The 19,671-nt window shown below is 44.9% G+C and overlaps 1 protein-coding gene across 1 annotated transcript in view; it reads right to left on the bottom strand.

Moving 5' to 3' along the window:
- Nucleotides 1-19,671, bottom strand: part of BMP6 (bone morphogenetic protein 6) — a 274,521-nt gene that overhangs the window by 101,448 nt on the left and 153,402 nt on the right. The window contains exon 2 of the mRNA XM_040353693.1: nt 8,217-8,409. Coding sequence (XP_040209627.1) covers nt 8,217-8,409 — 193 coding nt within the window. The remainder of the gene's footprint in view (nt 1-8,216; nt 8,410-19,671) is intronic.

The following is a 19,671-nucleotide window of genomic DNA, read 5'->3' as shown; positions in this document are numbered from 1 at the left end:
TTCCCTTTATAACATATAAAAGAGAGGAAAAAAACTGCAAAACAACATTGTCTCTCCATGAGAGTATTTAGAGAAGTTAATGTGTAACTAGAGGTTACAAAAATAAATGTCTCCAGCCACCCTAAACAACACCATCAAAGGTTGATAATACTAATTCAAGAACAGAAAAAATTATTTAGAAAAAGATCTGTCAGTTTTGCACTGGGCGAGAACTCTAGCTTGCATACATCTTGGCGATTAATGCCTTTTTATCATAATAGTTTAGTTTTGCTTTAAACAATACATTTCTTTGACTTCTCTCTTTGAACAGCTTGGCGATTTTTTAGCATATTTTCAGCCAAAATAAAATTGATAAATAAGTCCCGAGTTGACAATTAGTGTGATTGCGCATCCACTGAGTAAGGATCATTCCAAATAAAAATCTTACATCTCAGATTCATTTAGCCTTGATAACTGCCTTTTCGTATAAGGGCCCTACATTCCAGGACTACAGATTTGCCAAACAACAGCTTTAAATTCATGCAAAATTCCTAGGAGCATCAAAGAAAATGAAATATAGTTGAGGTATTTAACTAAAAGTGACATGTCAAGAACTGTATCCTTGTTTGCGCTGAGCAGCTGCTCGTAGTTGGCTAACATGTAGCGCACTAGAACATAATGTAAGTCTTCCAAATATGAAACTGGCTGCCTCTATTGCTGTACTTCCTTTTGTAAAGATTATGAGTGCTACACTCCCAACAGGACCAAAATGACATTCCTAATGAATCATGGGGAAAAATTAAAATATGTATCCAAATCAGCTTCTGCAGATGTTAAAACACCATTAATGTTGACAAAATATCTATTCTGTTTGTATGATGCTTTGAGTAATGCTTTTTTTGTATACTGATCTTTGTAAATTAATGTTTGGATGTGAGCATTTGGTCTTTTTAAGCTTCCACAGACAGTGCTGTTGTCTAGCTTGGCGCTTAGCCCTGCCCCTGATGCTAGGTCTTCCCTGACAGCAATGTTGTCTAGCCTGGCACTAAGCCTTTCCCCTGAGGCTAAGCTATCCCTGAGAGCAATGTTGTCTAGCCTGACACTATGTCCTTCCCCTGAGGCTAAGACTCTACTGACAGCAATGTTGTCCAGCCTTGCACTGAGTCCTTCCCCTGAAGCTAAGCCTCCCCTGACAGCAATGTTGTCTAGTCTGGCACTAAGCCTTTCCCCTGAGGCTAAGCTATCCCTGAGAGCAATGTTCTCTAGCCTGACACTATGTCCTTCCCCTGAGGCTAAGACTCTACTGACAGCAATGTTGTCCAGCCTTGCACTGAGTCCTTCCCCTGAGGCTAAGCTATCCCTGAGAGCAATGTTGTCTAGCCTGACACTATGTCCTTTCCTTAAGGCTAAGACTCTACTGACAGCAATGTTGTCCAGCCTTGCACTGAGTCCTTCCCCTGAGGCAAAGCCTCCCTTGACAGCATTGTTGTCTAGCCTAGCATTAAGTCCTTCCCCTGAAGCTAAGCCTCCCCTGACAGCAATGTTGTCTTGAATCGTATTGAGTGCTTCCCTTGAGACTAAGTCTCCCCTGACAACAATGTTGTCTAACCTAGCACTGGGTCCTTCTCCTGAGGCTAAGCCTCCCCATTGTCTAACTTGGCACCAAGCTTCCTATGGCAACAATGTTGTATAACCTGTCACCAAGCCCTTCCCCTGAGGCTGAGCCTTCCCTGACAGCAATGATGTCTAGCCTGGCACAGAGTCCTGCCCCTGAGGCTAAGCCACTCCAGACAGCAATGTTGTCTAGCCTAGCAGAAAGCCCTTCCTCTGAAGCTAAGCCTCCCCTGACAGTAATGCTGTCTAGCCTGGCACTGAGTCCTTCCAATGAAGCCAACCTTCCCTGACAGCAATGTTGTCTAGCCTAGCACTAAGTCCTTCTACTAATACTAAGCATCTACTGAAAGCAATGTTGATGTTGTCTAGCCTGACACTAAGCCCTTCTCCTAATGCTGAAGCTCCCCTGACAGCAATGTGGTCTAGCCTGACATTAAGCCCTGCCCCTGATGCTAAGCATCTACTGACAGCAATGTCGTCTGTCCTAGCATCAAGTCCTTCCCCTGAGGCTAAGCCTCACATGACAGCAATGTTGTCCAGCCTCTCACTAAGTCCTGTCTTTGGTGCTAAGCCTGCTAATGTTAGAACTGTTGTATATCTTGACACAAAGCCCTGCCCCTGAAGTCATGCCTGCACAGACATAACTGTTGTCTAGCCAGGCCTAAAGCTGTGCCCTTAGTTCTAAGCCTGCACAGACAGAACTGTTGTCTGTCCTGACACTAAGCCCTGCCCTAAAGCTAAGCTCTGCTACTTTAACGGCACTGCCACACTAGGTACTGCACACATTGCTTTGATGCAGAATGTATGTCATTGTAAACTTCTGTTAACTATGCAGAGGGCTATCATTGGCTGGGAGTCAAAAAGTGTCACATGCTCCTTTTTAGAAGATTTCCCTGAAACAAAACTTGTAACTTCAAAAATGTTCATAGAACAGAAACAAAATACTATCCAGGAATTAAATACTTAAAGGGTCACTAAAGGATTTTTTTTTTTTTGCTGAAATGACTGTTTACATGGTATAGAGACATAATAGTTAACTAATTCCTTTTAAAAATGATTAAAAATAGATAAAAACCAATCATATAATGTACCTGCAGTTTAGTTTCGTTTTTGCTGTTGTTTCCTGGTTCTCTGATGTACAGAGCCAGAGAGCCAATAGAGGGCAGTGATGCTTTGTAAAACGAAACTGGATTGGTGCTGACACACAGTAATCACACCTCCTTGATTAGTCACCACAGTGAGAAATCTCCCAGTACTGTGGTGATCAGGAAACTGACAACCAGGAAGTGTCCAGAACAGAGAGGAATTACAGCAACATCAAAGCAAAAATGAACAATGAGGATATGAAACCAGGACTGCAGTAAGGCAAAGGAAGCTATTTAGCTAAAAAATAAATTAAAGTATGTTTCTTCAGTTTTTAAATTTATACATGGACAAAGTCAGAAATGAAGTGAGCAAAAACAGTATACAATAAATACTGTACATTCTGACTGCTTTTTTTTTTTTTTTTTGGTGAGTGTTGGTAAAGTTACACCTAGCTGGAAGAATTGGGAGTGGCTCAATGTAGGCTGGTGACTCACAGATAGCATCCCTTTTCGGTTACTTCCCTCTGGCTTCTAGAGGATTCTAGAAGAGAGGAGGGGAAGAGAGGTGGAGCTGTCTGAGGTGTCTCAGGGAGCCCTGACCAATCCCCATTTAGGATTGTCAGGGGGCAGGCCTCCTTGATATACCCAGGGTTAGCCCAGCTGGGGGGTTGTTGTTGGGTGGAAAAACTGAGGTTGGAGTGCTTGGCTGTCGGGGCCTTTGAGGGCCCAGTCTGGTGGGGGGGTGACCTTGAGCCTGGGACTCAGGTGCAGGAAGGATCCCTTTAAGAACGCATGAAGGATCTGAATAGGAGGCACAGAGAGGAGTCAGAGAGGACAGCGGGAGCTAGCACTGTTGGGCAAGTCTCCAGGAGGGAACCCCCAGTGTATGTGTGGCCAGGAGGGTCCGTGAGTGACAGGCACAACTGACTGGGGAGGCACACCTGAGAGGACTGGGAGTGTGCAGTCTAGGATGGGTGAAGAGCCAGCAGTAAGGACAGTGATGTCACGGGCAGTGGAGTTGGGCAGCTGCAGCTGGGAGGGCTGGCAGGGCCTGAAGAGGACTTACTGGGAGCAGTAGTCCACCATAGGGCAGCTACCACTAAAAGACTTTCTATTTCTATTTTTGTTACATCAAAGGGACCCACGGTCCCTGCCTACAAAAGGCAGTTGCTGACGCCTGACTGAGTCAGGGTTGGGCCAAACCATGTGCTAGCTGTGCCTGGAGTAAGGCCCCTTTCACATTGAGGAGTTTTTCAGGCGGTACAGCGCTAAAAATAGCGCTGCTATCGCGCCTGAAAAACTCCTTCACTGCAGACTCAATGTGAAAGCCCGAGGGCTTTCACACTGAGGCGATGCGCTGGCGGGAGACAAAAAAATCTCCTGTCAGCAGCATCTTTGGAGCGGTGAGAGGAGCGGCATGTATACCGCTCCTTCACCGCTCCTTCCCAATGAAAACAATGGGAAACCGCGGCAATACCGCCCGCAATGCGCCTCTATAGAGGCGCATTGCGGGTGGTATTAACTCTTTATCGGCCGCTAGCGGGGGTTAATACCGCACCGCTAGCGGCTGATACCCGCGGCAATTCCGGCGGTATAGCCCCTGCTATTTTTAGCGGCGTTATACCGCCACCGCAGCTCCCGCCCCAGTCTGAAAGGGGCCTTAGTGATGTGCTGGAGAGAGGGAAAGAGAGCGAGAGTAACAGTCTTCAAGCAAGTGATGTGCTGGAGGAGACTGGAGTAAGTCAAGTGTATATAGTTGTCTGATTGACTTATAATTAACCAATTGCTTGTTCTACTTGGCATCCCATATATTCCTATCCCTATCCAAGTTCAAATCCCTCAATAAAAATACAAAACAACCTTGTGGACTGTTCATTGTCTCCAAAGTGACTGGGAAGGGAATGCTGGGCTGCACATGGTGACAGGTGGGCCACAAATTTCAGCAGCCCCTACGGGGGTACTGCTACATACTGTACATGTAAGAGGGGTAAACTTCTCTTTGTTATGTAATGCTCTGTTCATTTTTTTCTGGGTTTATATTAGTTTATATGATAATTTCTTACATTCACTTTTATAATTAGGATGTAGCCACTGCCCAGAGCAATCAAAATTGGACAAATTGTGCATAGGCTGCTGGCAGACTAGATGTGGGGTGCTGTCTAAGGAAAACAAAGAAAAGAAAGGAACTGATTGCTTGCAGCTTCTGTCACACAAACAGATCCCATGACTGGCTGTGTTCTCCATCGGTTGAGGTCAATTGATATATACCAGAGAATACCCCTTAAAATTGAGTACCATATTTTCCGGCGTATAAGACGACTTTCTAACCCCTTAAAATCTTCTTAAAAGTCGGGGGTCGTCTTATATGCCGGTAACCTAACATCTTACCTTACCAGAATCGCGGCCGTACGATTTTTCAAAAGCAGCGCCTCTGACGTCTTCTGTTCCGTGATAGGCTTAAACAATCAGCTTCCCAGGAGGCACTGTGTTCAGTGTCCGCCTATCACGGAGGGCCTCTCGTCCTGTGTTTAGTGTCCGCCTATCACGGAGGCCCTCTCGTCCTCGGATGAGAGGGCCTCCGTGATAGGCGAACACTGAACACAGTGCCTCCTGGGAAGCTGAATGTTCCGCCTATCACGGAACAGAAGACGTCGGAGGCGCGGCGTTTGAAAAATCGTACGGCCGCGATTCTGGTATGGTAAGATGTTAGGTCACATGGCGGCGATTCGCATGGGATAAGGTAAGGGCACGGTCTGGTCATGTAATGGGGCAGGTCTGGTCATGTAATGGGGCATGGTCTGGTCATGTAATGGGGCACGGTCTGGTCATGTAATGGGGCACGGTCTGGTCATGTAATGGGGCACGGTCTGGTCATGTAATGGGGCATGGTCTGGTCATGTAATGGGGCACGGTTTTTCTTCATGTAATGGGGCAGGTCTGGTCATGTAATGGGGCAGGTCTGGCATGTAATGGGGCAGGTCTGGCATGTAATGGGGCACAGTCTGGTCATGTAATGGGGCAGGTCTGGCATGTAATGGGGCACAGTCTGGTCATGTAATGGGGCACAGTCTGGTCATGTAATGGGGCACAGTCTGGTCATGTAATGGGGCAGAGTCTGGTCATGTAATGGGGCACAGTCTGGCATTTAATGGGGCACAGTCTGGCATTTAATGGGGCACAGTCTGGCATTTAATGGGGCACAGTCTGGCATTTAATGGGGCAGTCTGGCATGTAATGGGGCACAGTCTGGCATGTAATGGGGCACAGTCTGGCATGTAATGGGACACAGTTTGGCATGTAGTGGCATAGTCTGGCATGTAATGGTGGCACCGTGAGGCGAGGCATGACTAGTAGGAAGGGGGTAGTCTTATACGGTGAGTATATCCCAAAACCAACATTTTGGCTGGAAAATTAGGGGGTCGTCTTATACGCCGGAAAATACGGTAACTGAAAATTATTGCTCAACGTACTTCATCTGTCTGGGCGTAGAGAGCAAGCCTAAGTGTGAGGAAGGCCCAAAGTAATAGAAAAGTCCTTATCAGCAAGCAAGGAATCACTCACAGCAAGGAGCAGAGACCACTGAACATGAAATTGTATATTGCCTTTTTTGAAACAAAGAACTCAGATGTTTTGTTCAGTATTAAACTGACATTTCATTGTGCGACACTGTGCACACAGGTGTTAGGGCTCCACTTCCTCCCAATCTTTACATTGCTCTGTTTCTACTCACAGAATAGGAACATGGGAGACAATGAATGGACAAAGAAAACATGGATTGGAACACACTAATGTGCTAAAACATGTTATATGGCTATTGCTGAATGCTAAATGATCACTGGACTGATAAACTCCCTGGACATTATAGACCACAGAATAGCATTTTTAATGTACGATAAAATCCCTTTCTTGCACTACATTATTGTTCACAGGATGAGTAATACAGTTCCATAAAGTTATGCTGCCACCCACAGGAGGATAGGACAGACACTGGGAACTTAAACAAAATTGGACAGGAAGTATAACCCTTGCTATCCCATCATGCTTTAGTGGTATAGAAAAGCAGTAGCAGGAGTGATCATAAGACAGATGGGTAGGACCCGTGTCTCCCAAAGTAATCCAAGAAAAGGATTTAATGGTATTTTAAACATCATTTTTTTATTTAAACATCATGGGACACAACATGAGTAATTATGTTACATAGGGTTACATAGGGTTATTCTGCCACCCACAGGAGGATAGGCTACTGGGAACTAAAAAAAATATGACAGGAAGTATAACCATTCCTTTCCTGTCGAGCTTAAGGCCTTGTACAACACGGTCGGACTGTCCGATGAAAACGGTCTGCCGGACCATTTTCACCGGACATGTCCGCTGCCAGATTTTGGTCTGATATGTGTACACACCATCAGACCAAAATCCCCGCGGACAGCGAACGTGGTGACATGGTCGCGACGTGGCCGCGACGATGACACGGCGACGTGCGCGACCCTGGAAGGTCAATGCTTCGACGCATGAGAGGGCTTTCGGCCGAGCGGACATGTCCGGTGAGTTGTACTAACCATCGGACATGTCCGACGGACATGGTTCCAGCGGACATGTTTCTTAGCATGCTAAGAAACATTTGTCCGCTGGAAACCTGTCCGCTAGGCCGGGAATCCGGTCCGGTCGGCTGTACAGACGACCGAACATGTCCGCGGAAACTGGTCCGTGGACCAGTTTCAGCAGACATGTTTGGTCGTGTGTACGAGGCCTTAGTTGTATAAAAAAGCAGTAGCAGGAGTGATCATAGGTCAGAGGGGTGGGACCCGTGTCATTTAAAGCAGTGGTCATTAACCCTGTCCTCAGGGCCCAATAACAGGCCAGGTTTTATGTATTACCTTGGGGAGATGCAGACTAGAATACTGCAATCGCTGAGCAGCAAATGATATCACCTGTGATGTATTTCAGCTATCTTGCAAACCTGGCCTGTTAGTGGACCCTGAGGACAGGGTTGATGACCACTGATTATATGACGTCCTCGGGCCTCCGGCTGCTGCGTCACTTGAGTGCCAATGCACGTGTCTGGCGGCCACGATGTCCGCCAGGTACCCGGGATCGCCAGTCACAGAGATCTACGTCCTGTCAGGGAGAGGAGACCAATGGTGTGTCCCTTGTACATGGGGACACCCATCGGTCACCTCCCCCAGTCAGTCCCCTCCCCCCACAGTAAGAATCACCTAGCAGGGCACACATTTAACATACATTGGGTAAATGGGATAATAAGTAGACAAGGCTTTACTAACTTTGTTTGCAAGGTCAGTAAAAGATGCATGTAGAGAGGAGGAAATGCTGCTACCTGTACTGCCTCATACACTCTGCATTTCCTACTGCTGGCTGCTGCACACTACTATACTTACTGCTGATCCCTGTACTGTGTGTTACTACTGATCTCTGCACTCTGCATTATTACTGACCTCCGTGTTACTTACTGCTGATCCCTGGACTCTGAGTTACTACTGATGGTAATGGCTTATTAAAACACATTTTCATGAGAAATACCTGCTTTTGTGTTCTGTTAATACTTGATAAACGCTGATTAAAAAAGTCTGGTTTTCATAGGTGCCCAAGACACAGTCCTTGTAAATACGAAATTCCGCCGCCGTCACTGCCTCTCCCTCTGGAATCTGTGATAGATTAAACTTGAATTCTTTATGATGTCTTAGACGGGGTGACAGCTCCTTATCATATTCAACTAGAAATAGAAAAAATAGAAGCCAATCAGTCAAAGTATATCCTAAATATTGTTCTGCATTATAAAATGTGCATGAAAAGGAAAAAAAATATACTAAATTCTTGCATGTACAACCCCAATTCCCCAAAAATGTGGATGTTGTGTAAAATCGACATCAAAAAAGAATGCAATGATTCGCAAATCTCATAAACCCATATTTTATTTACAATAGAAAACATATCAAATGTTTAAAATGGTAGTAAACGGCTGTGTTTTTTTTTTTGCAACCTGCAAGGTAAAGCCATAATGTGCTAGCATGCATCACATACTAGCACATTATGTGAAACTTATCTTCCTTCCTTCGTGGACTCCAGCTGTGTGAGTGGCAGGTGCTGCAGTGATGTCACTCCCATGCATGTGCGCGGAAACCGCCATTTACGGCACAGGGCTCTGATGGAACGGCCCTTCAGAGCACATGCGCTGATGATGTAATCGGCACAGTATACAGTAAATATCTCCTAAACTGCGCATGTTAAAAAAAATAAGGTAATTTTGGAAATGATGGCAACCACACATCTCAAAAAAGTTGGGACAGGGCAACAGAAAGCTGGGGAAGTAAGGGAAATAAATGTAACTAACAAGGAAGAGCTGGAAGAACATTCTGCAACTAATTAGGTTAGTTGGCAACAGGTCAGTACCATGATTAGGTATATAAAAAAGCAACAGATGGGCAGAGCTTCCCCATCTGTGCAAAGATTTGGGCCCAGATTCACAGATTTGGGCCCAGGCTCACATTACGCCGCCGTAGCGCAAATAAAATACACTACGCCGACGCAGAGAGGCAAGCATGGAATTCACAAAGCCAGTGCTCCCAAAACTGCGCTGGGTTTCGAAGGCGTAAGTCAGCGTAGGTGGAAGTGGGCGTGAGCCATGCAAATGAGGCGTGACCCCATGCAAATCATGGGCCGAGCGCCAGACAGATACGTATCACCAACTGCGCATGCGCCGGGACGTGGACGCATCCCTCTGCGCATGCTCAAAACCACGTCGGAACAACTGCCTAAACTACGCCGGATCACTGCCTACAGCGTTAACGTAACCTACGCCCAGCCAGACACACGTCCAATGTAAACAACATAAAATACGCAGGCTTGAGTTCCCTGGTGCAGACCTTTGCATGTCTGCTGCTGGGTTACACCTGCTTTATGGGGCTTAACTTTACGCCGGACGTACAACTTATGCGCACATCGCGTAGCCCGCGTCGGGCGCACTTACGTTTGTGAATCGCTGTATTTCCCTCATTTGCATATTTTGTGAATCCTAAGTGACACTTCGGCTGCCAGGCTTGTGAGAGGGGTCTGTCCGGGGGCACTTTACCCAACTAGAGTGGCGACGAATAACAGTTTGGTACTCTATTGAGCAAGTACTGCTCAATTAATATCCGGGCCTGAAACTGCAAGGTTCTCCCTTTTCTTCATCAACCTGCTCTTCCCACTAAATGTTGATGTTGGCCGTGTTTGGCCTGGAATAAAGCATTGGAAAACCTTTATTCACTGTCTGGACCTTCGCTCACTGCTTTGTTCTCCAACTGCACCCATACGCCACATTAAGGTAACTCAATATGCCGATCCCAATAACAAATCAGCAGCTCCTTCGGGGTAGCGCTACATATATATTGAAGAACCTAGAATATGAAATATATTTTCAGTTGTTTCACACTATTTTGTTATGTATAATTCCACATGTGTTAATTCATAGTTTCGATGCCTTCAGTGTGAATCTACAATTTTCATAGTCATGAAAATATAGAAAACTCTTTGAATGAGAAGGTGTGTCCAAACTTTTGGTCTGTACTGTATATATATGTATAAAAAATAAATCCTCAGTTTTCTTCTACATTTTTTTGGTAAAAAATCGCAATAAGCATTTACTGATCAGTTTGCGCAAAAGTTATAGCGTCTACAAAATAGGGGATAGTTTTATGGCATTTTTATTAATATTATTTTTTTTTTACTAGTAATGGCAGCGATCGTGACATTATGGCGGACACTCAGACACTCAGACACTTTTGATGCCATTTTGGGACCATTGTCATTTATACAGCGATCAGTGCTATAAAAATGCATTGATTACTGTGTAAATGACACTGGCAGTGAAGGGAGTAACCAGTAGGTGGCGCTGGAGGGGTTAAGTGTGTCCTAGGGATGTGTTCTAACTGTAGGGGGGATGGACTACGTGTGACATGACACTGATCACCCCCCACGATCACAGTGTCTTGTCACTAGGCAGAATGGGGAAATGCTTGTGTACATCAGAATTCCCCCTTTCTTCCTCTCCGTGAGACGATCGCGGGACTCCCAGCGGACATCGAGTCCATGGGACCCGCAGTCACACTCACGGAGCTTGCGGCGCGCGCCCACAATGCTGTGTCTTAAAGGGGACATACCTGTACGTACGCCCAGCCGAGCCATTGATTATTTAACCTACTAAAGGGCTGTATTTAGTTATCAAGCTGTCCTAAGCACAATATTATACCCTTTTCTACATACTCCACTCTTTGTGTCTTGTGTGAATTTTGGTAACAAGGACTGCTAGAATGAGCTGTTAGAAGCATCCTGCTGTCTTCATTTTACGCAGAACTACTTTCAGATGTACAGACCACCAAAGAGAAAAAAAAAAACGGGCTCATGTTTCCTGAACTACGATGCCTCTCAACATTTCTTAAAACTCTCTTATTGGATTTAGCCCAAAAAAAAAGTCCAAGGGTGGACAGAAGAGGGAAACAAAATGAGGAAAAAAGTTAATACAGCCCTGTTCCAATGTGTAAAAGTGGAGCCCTTCTTTAGATTACCTTTAAATGACACACAGTAGTTGTATTTATTATGTCAGTTCTACAAGCTGCTGGTTTTCAGAAGCACTTCACTGCTGAACGGGGTGGCGATGGTAGACTAACATTCCTTGAAGTTTACACAAATGTTACAATTTATTTTTACAATTTTACTAAATGGTGCGATGCTTGAAAAAAAATGCTGACAGAGCATAAAATATGCTGGAAATATGCTGTACGGGAAGAAAAAAACAATACATGTTTAATAGTCATTCAGCTGAAGTCATAGGGCTTTTTGAGGAAATGTCAATCATAAATCTCTAACAGACTTCCACTGTATGTTGTAAGGTTAGCAGTTTTGATGCTTGGGGGAACTTTCAAAGTATTGCTTATTACTTTATATAAATTGTGCTTTATGTGACAGTGCATTAAAAGAGTAAGGATCTACAAGTTTGAAAAAAAAAGAAACACAGTTTTAAGAGTAATATTTGTATTTATAATTTTAGCCATACTGAGTCTTACATATAATTATTATGTATATGTATTAATAAAAACTTATTTTATACAAAACAGTTTGCATATTTTACCTGTATGGTTATCTGCTTGTCTGGAGCTTAGCTTTAAAGCTCTTTTATTGGAATCACTCCAAACACCACAGGTTATTAAAGCGCTAAAGGGATTATGACAAGTTGAGTATAGATTATGTGACTCTAGCTGACTACTACTGTCAATATCATGCCAGGAGTGAAAAGGGAGCATATATATATATATATATATATATATATATATATATATATATATATAGGCATAACTACATATACAGAACCTCCTCTTTCAAGGTTCCCCTGCTGGCACATTGGCTCCTCCTCATCTGTGTCTGCCCCAATAGCAAGTGCTTGCTATGGGGGAAGGGCTCGATCCTGAGCCAGGCTATGTGTGTCCATAGATACACACAGTGCAGCTTGGCCTCACTTCCTGCTACCTCTTCACAGGATTTGATTGACAGCTACAGAAGCCAATGACATTTGTTGCTGTCTCTGTGTCTGTAAGGAGAGAGAGAGAAGCCATGCTGCTCTCAAACACTAGCCAGGTAAATATTTGGGAGGGGGGCTGTGGAGAGCTGATACTGAAAGCTTTTTTTTACCTTGCATAGAATGCAATAACGCAAAACACCTTTTGCCTTTAGAACTGCATTAAATCCGCAACACCCCTCCATGGACAACAAATGATATTGCATTTGACAAGCACAGCACTTAATTCATCATGGAAGATATAAGGCCCCGTTCACACTTTTTGATTTTCTGCTAGAAGCTTGTAGCTCTAAAATGCTCAACAAGTCAAATCCCATTAATTTCAATGGCCCCTGTTCATATGGGAGCGTTCTGTCGCCTGAAGCTTAAAAAAGTACATGAGCTTATATTTGGCAGATTACAGGTGTTTTTGGACCCTTAGGCCGGGTACACACGAGAGGATTTATCCGCGGAAACGGTCCGGGGGACCGTTTCCGCGGATAAATCCTCTGGCGGATTTTGATCTCATGGTTGTACTAACCATGAGATCAAAATCCCCGCGGAATTCTGTCCGCGGTGACGTGTCGCGCCGTCGCCGCGATACAGGCCCCGTACACACGAGAGGATCGAGCCGCTGGAATTGTTTCAGCGGATAGATCCCCTGGTGTGTACGATCCAGCGGATCTGTTTCCGCGGATTTTTGTCCCCGGGGATGGATTTCCAGCGGATCAAAATTTCTTGACATGCTAAGAAATCGATCCGCTGGAATCCAGTCCAACAGATTGATCCGCTGGTCTGTACAGACTCACCGGATCAATCCGTCCGAATCCATCCCCCGCATGCGTCGTAATGATTAGACGCATGCGTGGAAGTCCTTATATCACAGCGTCGCGCACGTCGCCGCATCATCATCGCGGCGACGGCGCGACACGTCACCGCGGATGGAATTCCGCAGGGATTTTGATCTCATGGTTAGTACAACCATGAGATCAAAATCCGCCAGAGGATTTATCCGTGGAAACGGTCCCCCGGACTGTTTCCGCGGATAAATCCTCTCATGTGTACCCGGCCATAGACTTCAATAGAAACTCCTGACTTGAGCTTTTTACAAGCGTTTTACGAGCGTTTTATACGCGTTTTCTGCTCCAATAGTGGCTCTCCACCCATAAGTTCCTCTCCCTCTCTTCCCCCTAGTGATTTCTGTTGGCCAAACAAAAACGTCTGAAGCTGTAAAACACTTGTAATACACTTTACGCTTTAAAAAAGCTTGTAAAAAGCTACAAAAAATATAAAAAAAAAGCCTGAAAAACGGCAGTGAATTAATATGCTCAGATGTGAATGGAGCCTAAAGGAATTTTAAGTGTAATTAATGAGGGTCGTGACTCAGATAAGACAGGATTTACTCTACAAGAGAATTGTACTCCCTGTTCTCTTTTTCAGGGACGAATCAGGGCAGAATCTTTGCCTGAATTCAGCCCTGAAACTGAGGCAAAGACGCACAGTGCAGTGCAGTGTGCTCCGCAGTCTCCCTGGAGACGTGTGAACTAGCTCCATAGAAAGCCGGTCACATTTACCTGCTATAAGAATTGAATGCGGGGAAATCCGCATCCAATTTGCATAGGTGTGAACCCAGCCTTAATCCCTGCTATTTTACTGTTGTTTATGTAATATCTTTCTGTAATTATTTTCCTGCACCATTTTTTTTATGAAACATATACTTTCATGTGAAGGATGGCCATGCTTTAAAGTAAGACTTTTGTACTGAAGCCCACTGAGGGACTGTGGCAAGTCTTGGACACGTGGGTATATACTAAAGGAGGTTTAAACACTGGCAAAGAAAAGTGATGCCAGCAGCACCCCATATATCCTCAACCATCATGCCTCAGTTTTGTGAGCAAGCAGTGCATAAGGCCAATCACACAGATGAGTGGGACTTCAAGAAACAGATTTTAGAGTAATTACAAAAATCTTGTTTTATTTATCTTCCATTGAGGACTGTAGTAAGCCAAGAGTGGGACATCCAAAAGCAGTGGATGAGCAAAGCCAATATGAAAATCAATAGATGTGGTATCATATTAAAATCAATGCTTGGCTTGACGGAGTGTACCAAAATGTAAAGGACATTGCAAGGAAAATGAAACCAAGGATTAACTTGGCATTCCACATCAGGGCAGATAATCCCAAAAGGGGGAACTGGTACCTGAATGAATACGGAGCCTAAACGAACAATGTGTACAACCGTTAATACGTTGTAGCAACTGAAAAGTATTTTAAACCAACAGTTAAGATAGTCATTGAAAGAAAGTTACTAGAGTAGAGGGAGGCCTAACATATTGACAGTTGTCCTTCACATTGTTCGTTTAGGCTCCTTATACATTCAGGTACCAGTTCTGTCAACTAAACCCTTTACTTCAGGGAATGAAGACTCGGTCAGACAAGGTATGTTAATAAAAAATAATCAATAGCTGGAGAATAGGTAGAGCAACCGTAACCCTTGATGTCAAGGAGAGTGAGTTCCATAATAAAAGGGATAGTCCTAAGTAGGATGTAATTTCCAAATAAAATATACTGTATTTGAATATGAGTGCTCTCTGAATGAGAAATGAAATCAGAGGATAGTCACATTATGCCCTATACACACGATCAGGCTTTGCCCGGCCCAGCTCACATTGGAATTCCAACGGAATTCCATCGGAGTAAAAGAGAACATGTTCTCTATGTAAACTCAGACGGAATTCCTCGGAATATCCGATGGAAAAACTCAGATGGACATACACACGGTCGGAACATCTGATGGAAAAAGTCCATCTGACTTTTTCTATCGGAAATTCTGATCATGTGTACGGGGCATATAAAGTATACCTGACCGTATAGAGCAGTGGTTCTCAACCTTCTAGTGCTGTGACCCCTTGATAAAATTTCACAAGTTGTGGGGACCCCTAAGGCCTCGTACAGACAACCGAACATGTCTGCTGAAACTGGTCCGTGGACCAGTTTCAGCAGACATGTTCGGTCGTCTGTACGGCCGAGCGGACAGGTTTCCAGCGGACATTTGTCCGCCGGACCGATTTCAGCGAACAGTCCGGTCGTCTGTACGAGGCCTTACAGTAAAATTATTTTTGTAGCGTGGGTTGTCAGCACCCAAGGCATGACAAGTAATTTGCGCCTAAACCACAGACATTTAGCACTCCCTGAGTCCTTTTGATGGCAACTATAATCACACTCACTGTGTCTCCGGCTTTACTCTGTCTCTGACTTTGTGGTGTCTCTCGGCAGTGACACTTATGCCGAAATCAGGAGATGGGGTCTCCTCCAGCCCATTCCACTTCACATTCCTCACCAGTCAGCTGACCTCTAGTCTCTGCCCCCAGCCATGCTGTGAACTGAATGGGCTCCTGCAAAGAGGCTGAGTGGGTGGCCGCGGGCTCAAGAAACAGCCCAGCTGGGCAGCCACAGGCTCCAGGGACAGCCCTGCTGGGTGGCCGCAAAAAGGCTGAGAGAGTGGTGCGGGCTTCAGGAATAGCCCAGGATTCGGTGACCCCTGGCAAATTATCATTTGACTCCCGAGGGGGTCCTGACCCCCAGGTTGAGAACCACTGGTATAGAGTACACAGTAAAAAAAAAAAAAAACATGATTTGAGGAATCAAAAATGTTGGCCTGTAAGAAGCAGAATCAACCACAGAAGAATGGAAGGTAGAAATCCCCCATGATTACGAAGAACTCTTTGTGTGAAAAAGGAAAAGAAAAACATTCAGGTGAAAGACTCCTGGGGAACAACTGAACTGGGGATCCAAAAATTGTTCACCCTATAGAAATAGACTGGTGGAGTATTGTTACTCAGAGGGAAGAGATAGTCTCCAATGTGAGCAACAATCAGCAATATATAGGGGAACTATGGTGGAGGGTTACCCAGACTACCCCAAGGATCCTGGGAGGGCAATGGAAGAATTTAATATACCCAAGTGTTTCTGATTCTGTATTGACATACTTCCTTTAGGCCTTGGCCTGTCCAACCAATAGGATCACCTGCTGAATAATCACCCTCCACAAACAGTTCAACTCTCTAATAAGACACAGCAGTTTCATACAATGTAGTTTTACTTGATAAAATACAATATAGAGAACTGGTCAAATTAAAGTGTAAATGAACAACGAACTTCTTCTACACCCATGAAGTCTGGAAACTAACAGAACAAGAAGAATAAAAAGGGAGGGGTCTAGCTAAGGACTATACCAACTAATCCAAACATGCAGGTAAACTGGATTGTACTACTTCAGAAATACAGTAATAACAAGTTCTAGTTACAGTGCCACTAGATGTCAGCAAAACACAAACTTTTTTTGTCTTAATGCAGAGAATGCATTACATTAAACAAGTTTAACATTTAAAACCAATATAATTACCACATAGGCATTAGGGCTAAAGTGTTAGGAAAGCCAGATGGTCAGCAAGACTACACATTTTTAACTACACAATACAATACAAACTGAGTTAGAAAAATGTTACTGCAGATTGTTTGTCACAGTTAACCTTACCTGCAGTTACTAGTACATACGTTGAGGATGTTGAAGTTATTGTATTTGCTGATGTAGCTGCAGTTACAGCATCTCAGTTCAGACAAGCTTGTCTTGCATGCCAAGAACAATTACAGAATATTCTAAAAAGCAAATGACCAAACTCATGAAAAAAAAAATGAGCCCTGTTCTGTGACGTTACTTAGACAGGAACTGTCCTTAGATGTTGGCTGTTTTGTTCTTGAATCTCATACTTTGCTAGTAGTAAGACCTTGAGAGAGAGCCTTTTACAACTTTCACCTGAAGACTGCAAGTTTGCTATAAGTAAATGGCCATAAATTGCATTTTATCTCAAAATATAACATCTGCTACTGTAATTACATTTCTATTCACAGTCTTCAGCAGGGAAGGCAACCCAAATGAACTAGTGCCTGACAATGGACCACAATTTGTTTAATCTACAACACCTTTAACCACTTAACCACCAGCCGCCGTCCACAAACGGCGGCAAGGTGGTTGCTTAACTGGGGGTCGCCGTTCTGAAACGGCGCCCCGCAGAAGCTGTAATGCCCGCCGCCTCGTGCGCGCACACAGAAAATTCTGTGCGCGCCGGGTCTATGAGACCCGGCGCTACACAGATCACGGTAAATGACCGGCAACGGCGGTCTTTTACCATGTGATCGCGCCGTCCAATGACGGCGCAATCACAGGTAAACAAACCGGCGTCATTTGATGACGCCGGTTCCTCCCTCCTCTCGCTGTACCGATCGGTACAGTGTGAGAGGAGAGCGCGGATGGCAGCAGCAGTGTGGGATGGATCTGTGACTATTGCAGTCACAGATCCATCCATCCCTGCTCAGCCATCCCTGCATTAACCCCTGCAATACTCTGCCTTCCCTGCGCAATACTCTGCAATGCTCTGCCTTCCCTGCGCAATTACTCTGCAATACCCCCTGCGCAATACTCTGCAATACCCCCGCGCAATACTCTGCAAAACACCCGCGCAATACTCTGCAAAACACCCGCGCAATACTCTGCAAAACACCCGCGCAATACTCTGCAATACCCCCGCGCAATACTCTGCAATACCCCCGCGCAATACTCTGCAATACCCCCGCGCAATACTCTGCAATACCCCCGCGCAATACTCTGCAATACCCCCGCGCAATACTCTGCAATACCCCCGCACCAATACTCTGCAGTACCCCTTGCGCAATACTCTGCAGTACCCCCGCGCAATACTCTGCAATACCCCCGCGCAATACTCTGCAATACCCCCGCGCAATACTCTGCAATACCTCCGCGCAATACTCTGCAATACCCCCGTGCAATACTCTGCAGTACCCCCTGCCAGTACTCTGCAGTACCCCTTGCGCAATACTCTGCAGTACCCCCGCACAATACTCTGCAATACCCCCCGTGCAATACTCTGCAATACCCCCCGCGCAATACTCTGCAGTACCCCCGCGCAATACTCTGCAATACCCCCCGCACAATACTCTGCAATACCCCCCGCACAATACTCTGCAATACCCCACGCACAATACTCTGCAATACCCCACGCACAATACTCTGCAATACCCCACGCACAATACTCTGCAATACCCCCCGCACAATACTCTGCAATACCCCCCACACAATACTCTGCAATACCCCCGCACCATACTCTGCAATACCCCCCACACAATACTCTGCAATACCCCCCACACAATACTCTGCAATACCCCCCACACAATACTCTGCAATACCCCCCACACAATACTCTGCAATACCCCCGCACCAATACTCTGCAATACCCCCGCACCAATACTCTGCAATACCCCCGCACCAATACTCTGCAATACCCCCGCACCATACTCTGCAATACCCCCACACCAATACTCTGCAATACCCCCACACCAATACTTTGCAATACCCCGGCCAATACTCTGCAATACCCAGAAAATACTCTGGGGAAAAAAATGTGTTTTAACCACTTCCCGCCCACGTCATATGAGGTCCTTGACTTTGTGCAGGGATATCTAAATGATGCCTGCAGCTACAGGCATCATTCAGATATCATTTTTTTCAGCCGGCGATTCTCTACACCATAAGAACGATCATGGCGGCTGTTCCGCCTCTTGATCGTTCTTACGGGAGGCAAAAAGGGACGTCCCCACTCCCTTCGCCCTCCGGTGCTTCTTCTGACTCACCGCTGCGATCGAAGCCAGGATCGTTTTTTTTCTTGTTTTTTTTCAGGCTTCCCAGCCTAGAGGTGAGATGTGGGGTCTTATTGACCCCATATCTCACTGTAAAGAGGACCTGTCATGCTATATTCCTATTACAAGGGATGTTTCCATTCCTTGTAATTGGAATAAAAGTGATCAAAACATTTATTTTTGGGGAAAAACGTGTCAAACTAAAATAAATTAAGTAAAATGAACAATAAAAATAAAAACACATGTGGGGTATTGCTGCGAACGTTAGAGCGAGAGCAATCATTTTGGCCCCAGACCTCCTCTGTAACTAAAAACATGTAACCAGTAAAAACATTTAAAACGTCACCTATGGGGATTTTTAAGTAGCGAAGTTTGGCGCCATTCCACAAGCGTGTGCAATATTGAAGGGTGACATGTTGGGTATCTATTTACTCGGCGTAACTTCGTCTTTCATATTATGCAAAAACATTGGGCTAACTTTAATGTTTTTTTTTTTAAAAAGCACAAAACTGTTTTATTTCCCAAAAAAATGCGTTCGAAAAATTGCTGTGCAAATACCATGCGCGATAAAAAGTTGCAACGACCGCCATTGTATTCTCTAGGGTCTTTGCTAAAAAAGCATATATAATGTTTTGGGGTTCTATGTAATTTTCTAGCAAATAAATGATGATTTTTACATGTAGGAGAGGAATGTCAGAATTGGTCTGGGTGTTCCAGAACGCCTGATGGTGC

This window comes from Rana temporaria, chromosome 5 (genome assembly GCF_905171775.1).
Source record: "Rana temporaria chromosome 5, aRanTem1.1, whole genome shotgun sequence".
Classification (NCBI taxonomy): Eukaryota; Metazoa; Chordata; class Amphibia; order Anura; family Ranidae; genus Rana; species Rana temporaria.
The sequence above is the reverse complement of the archived record's forward strand: the minus strand, read 5'-3'. Positions and strand labels throughout refer to the sequence as shown.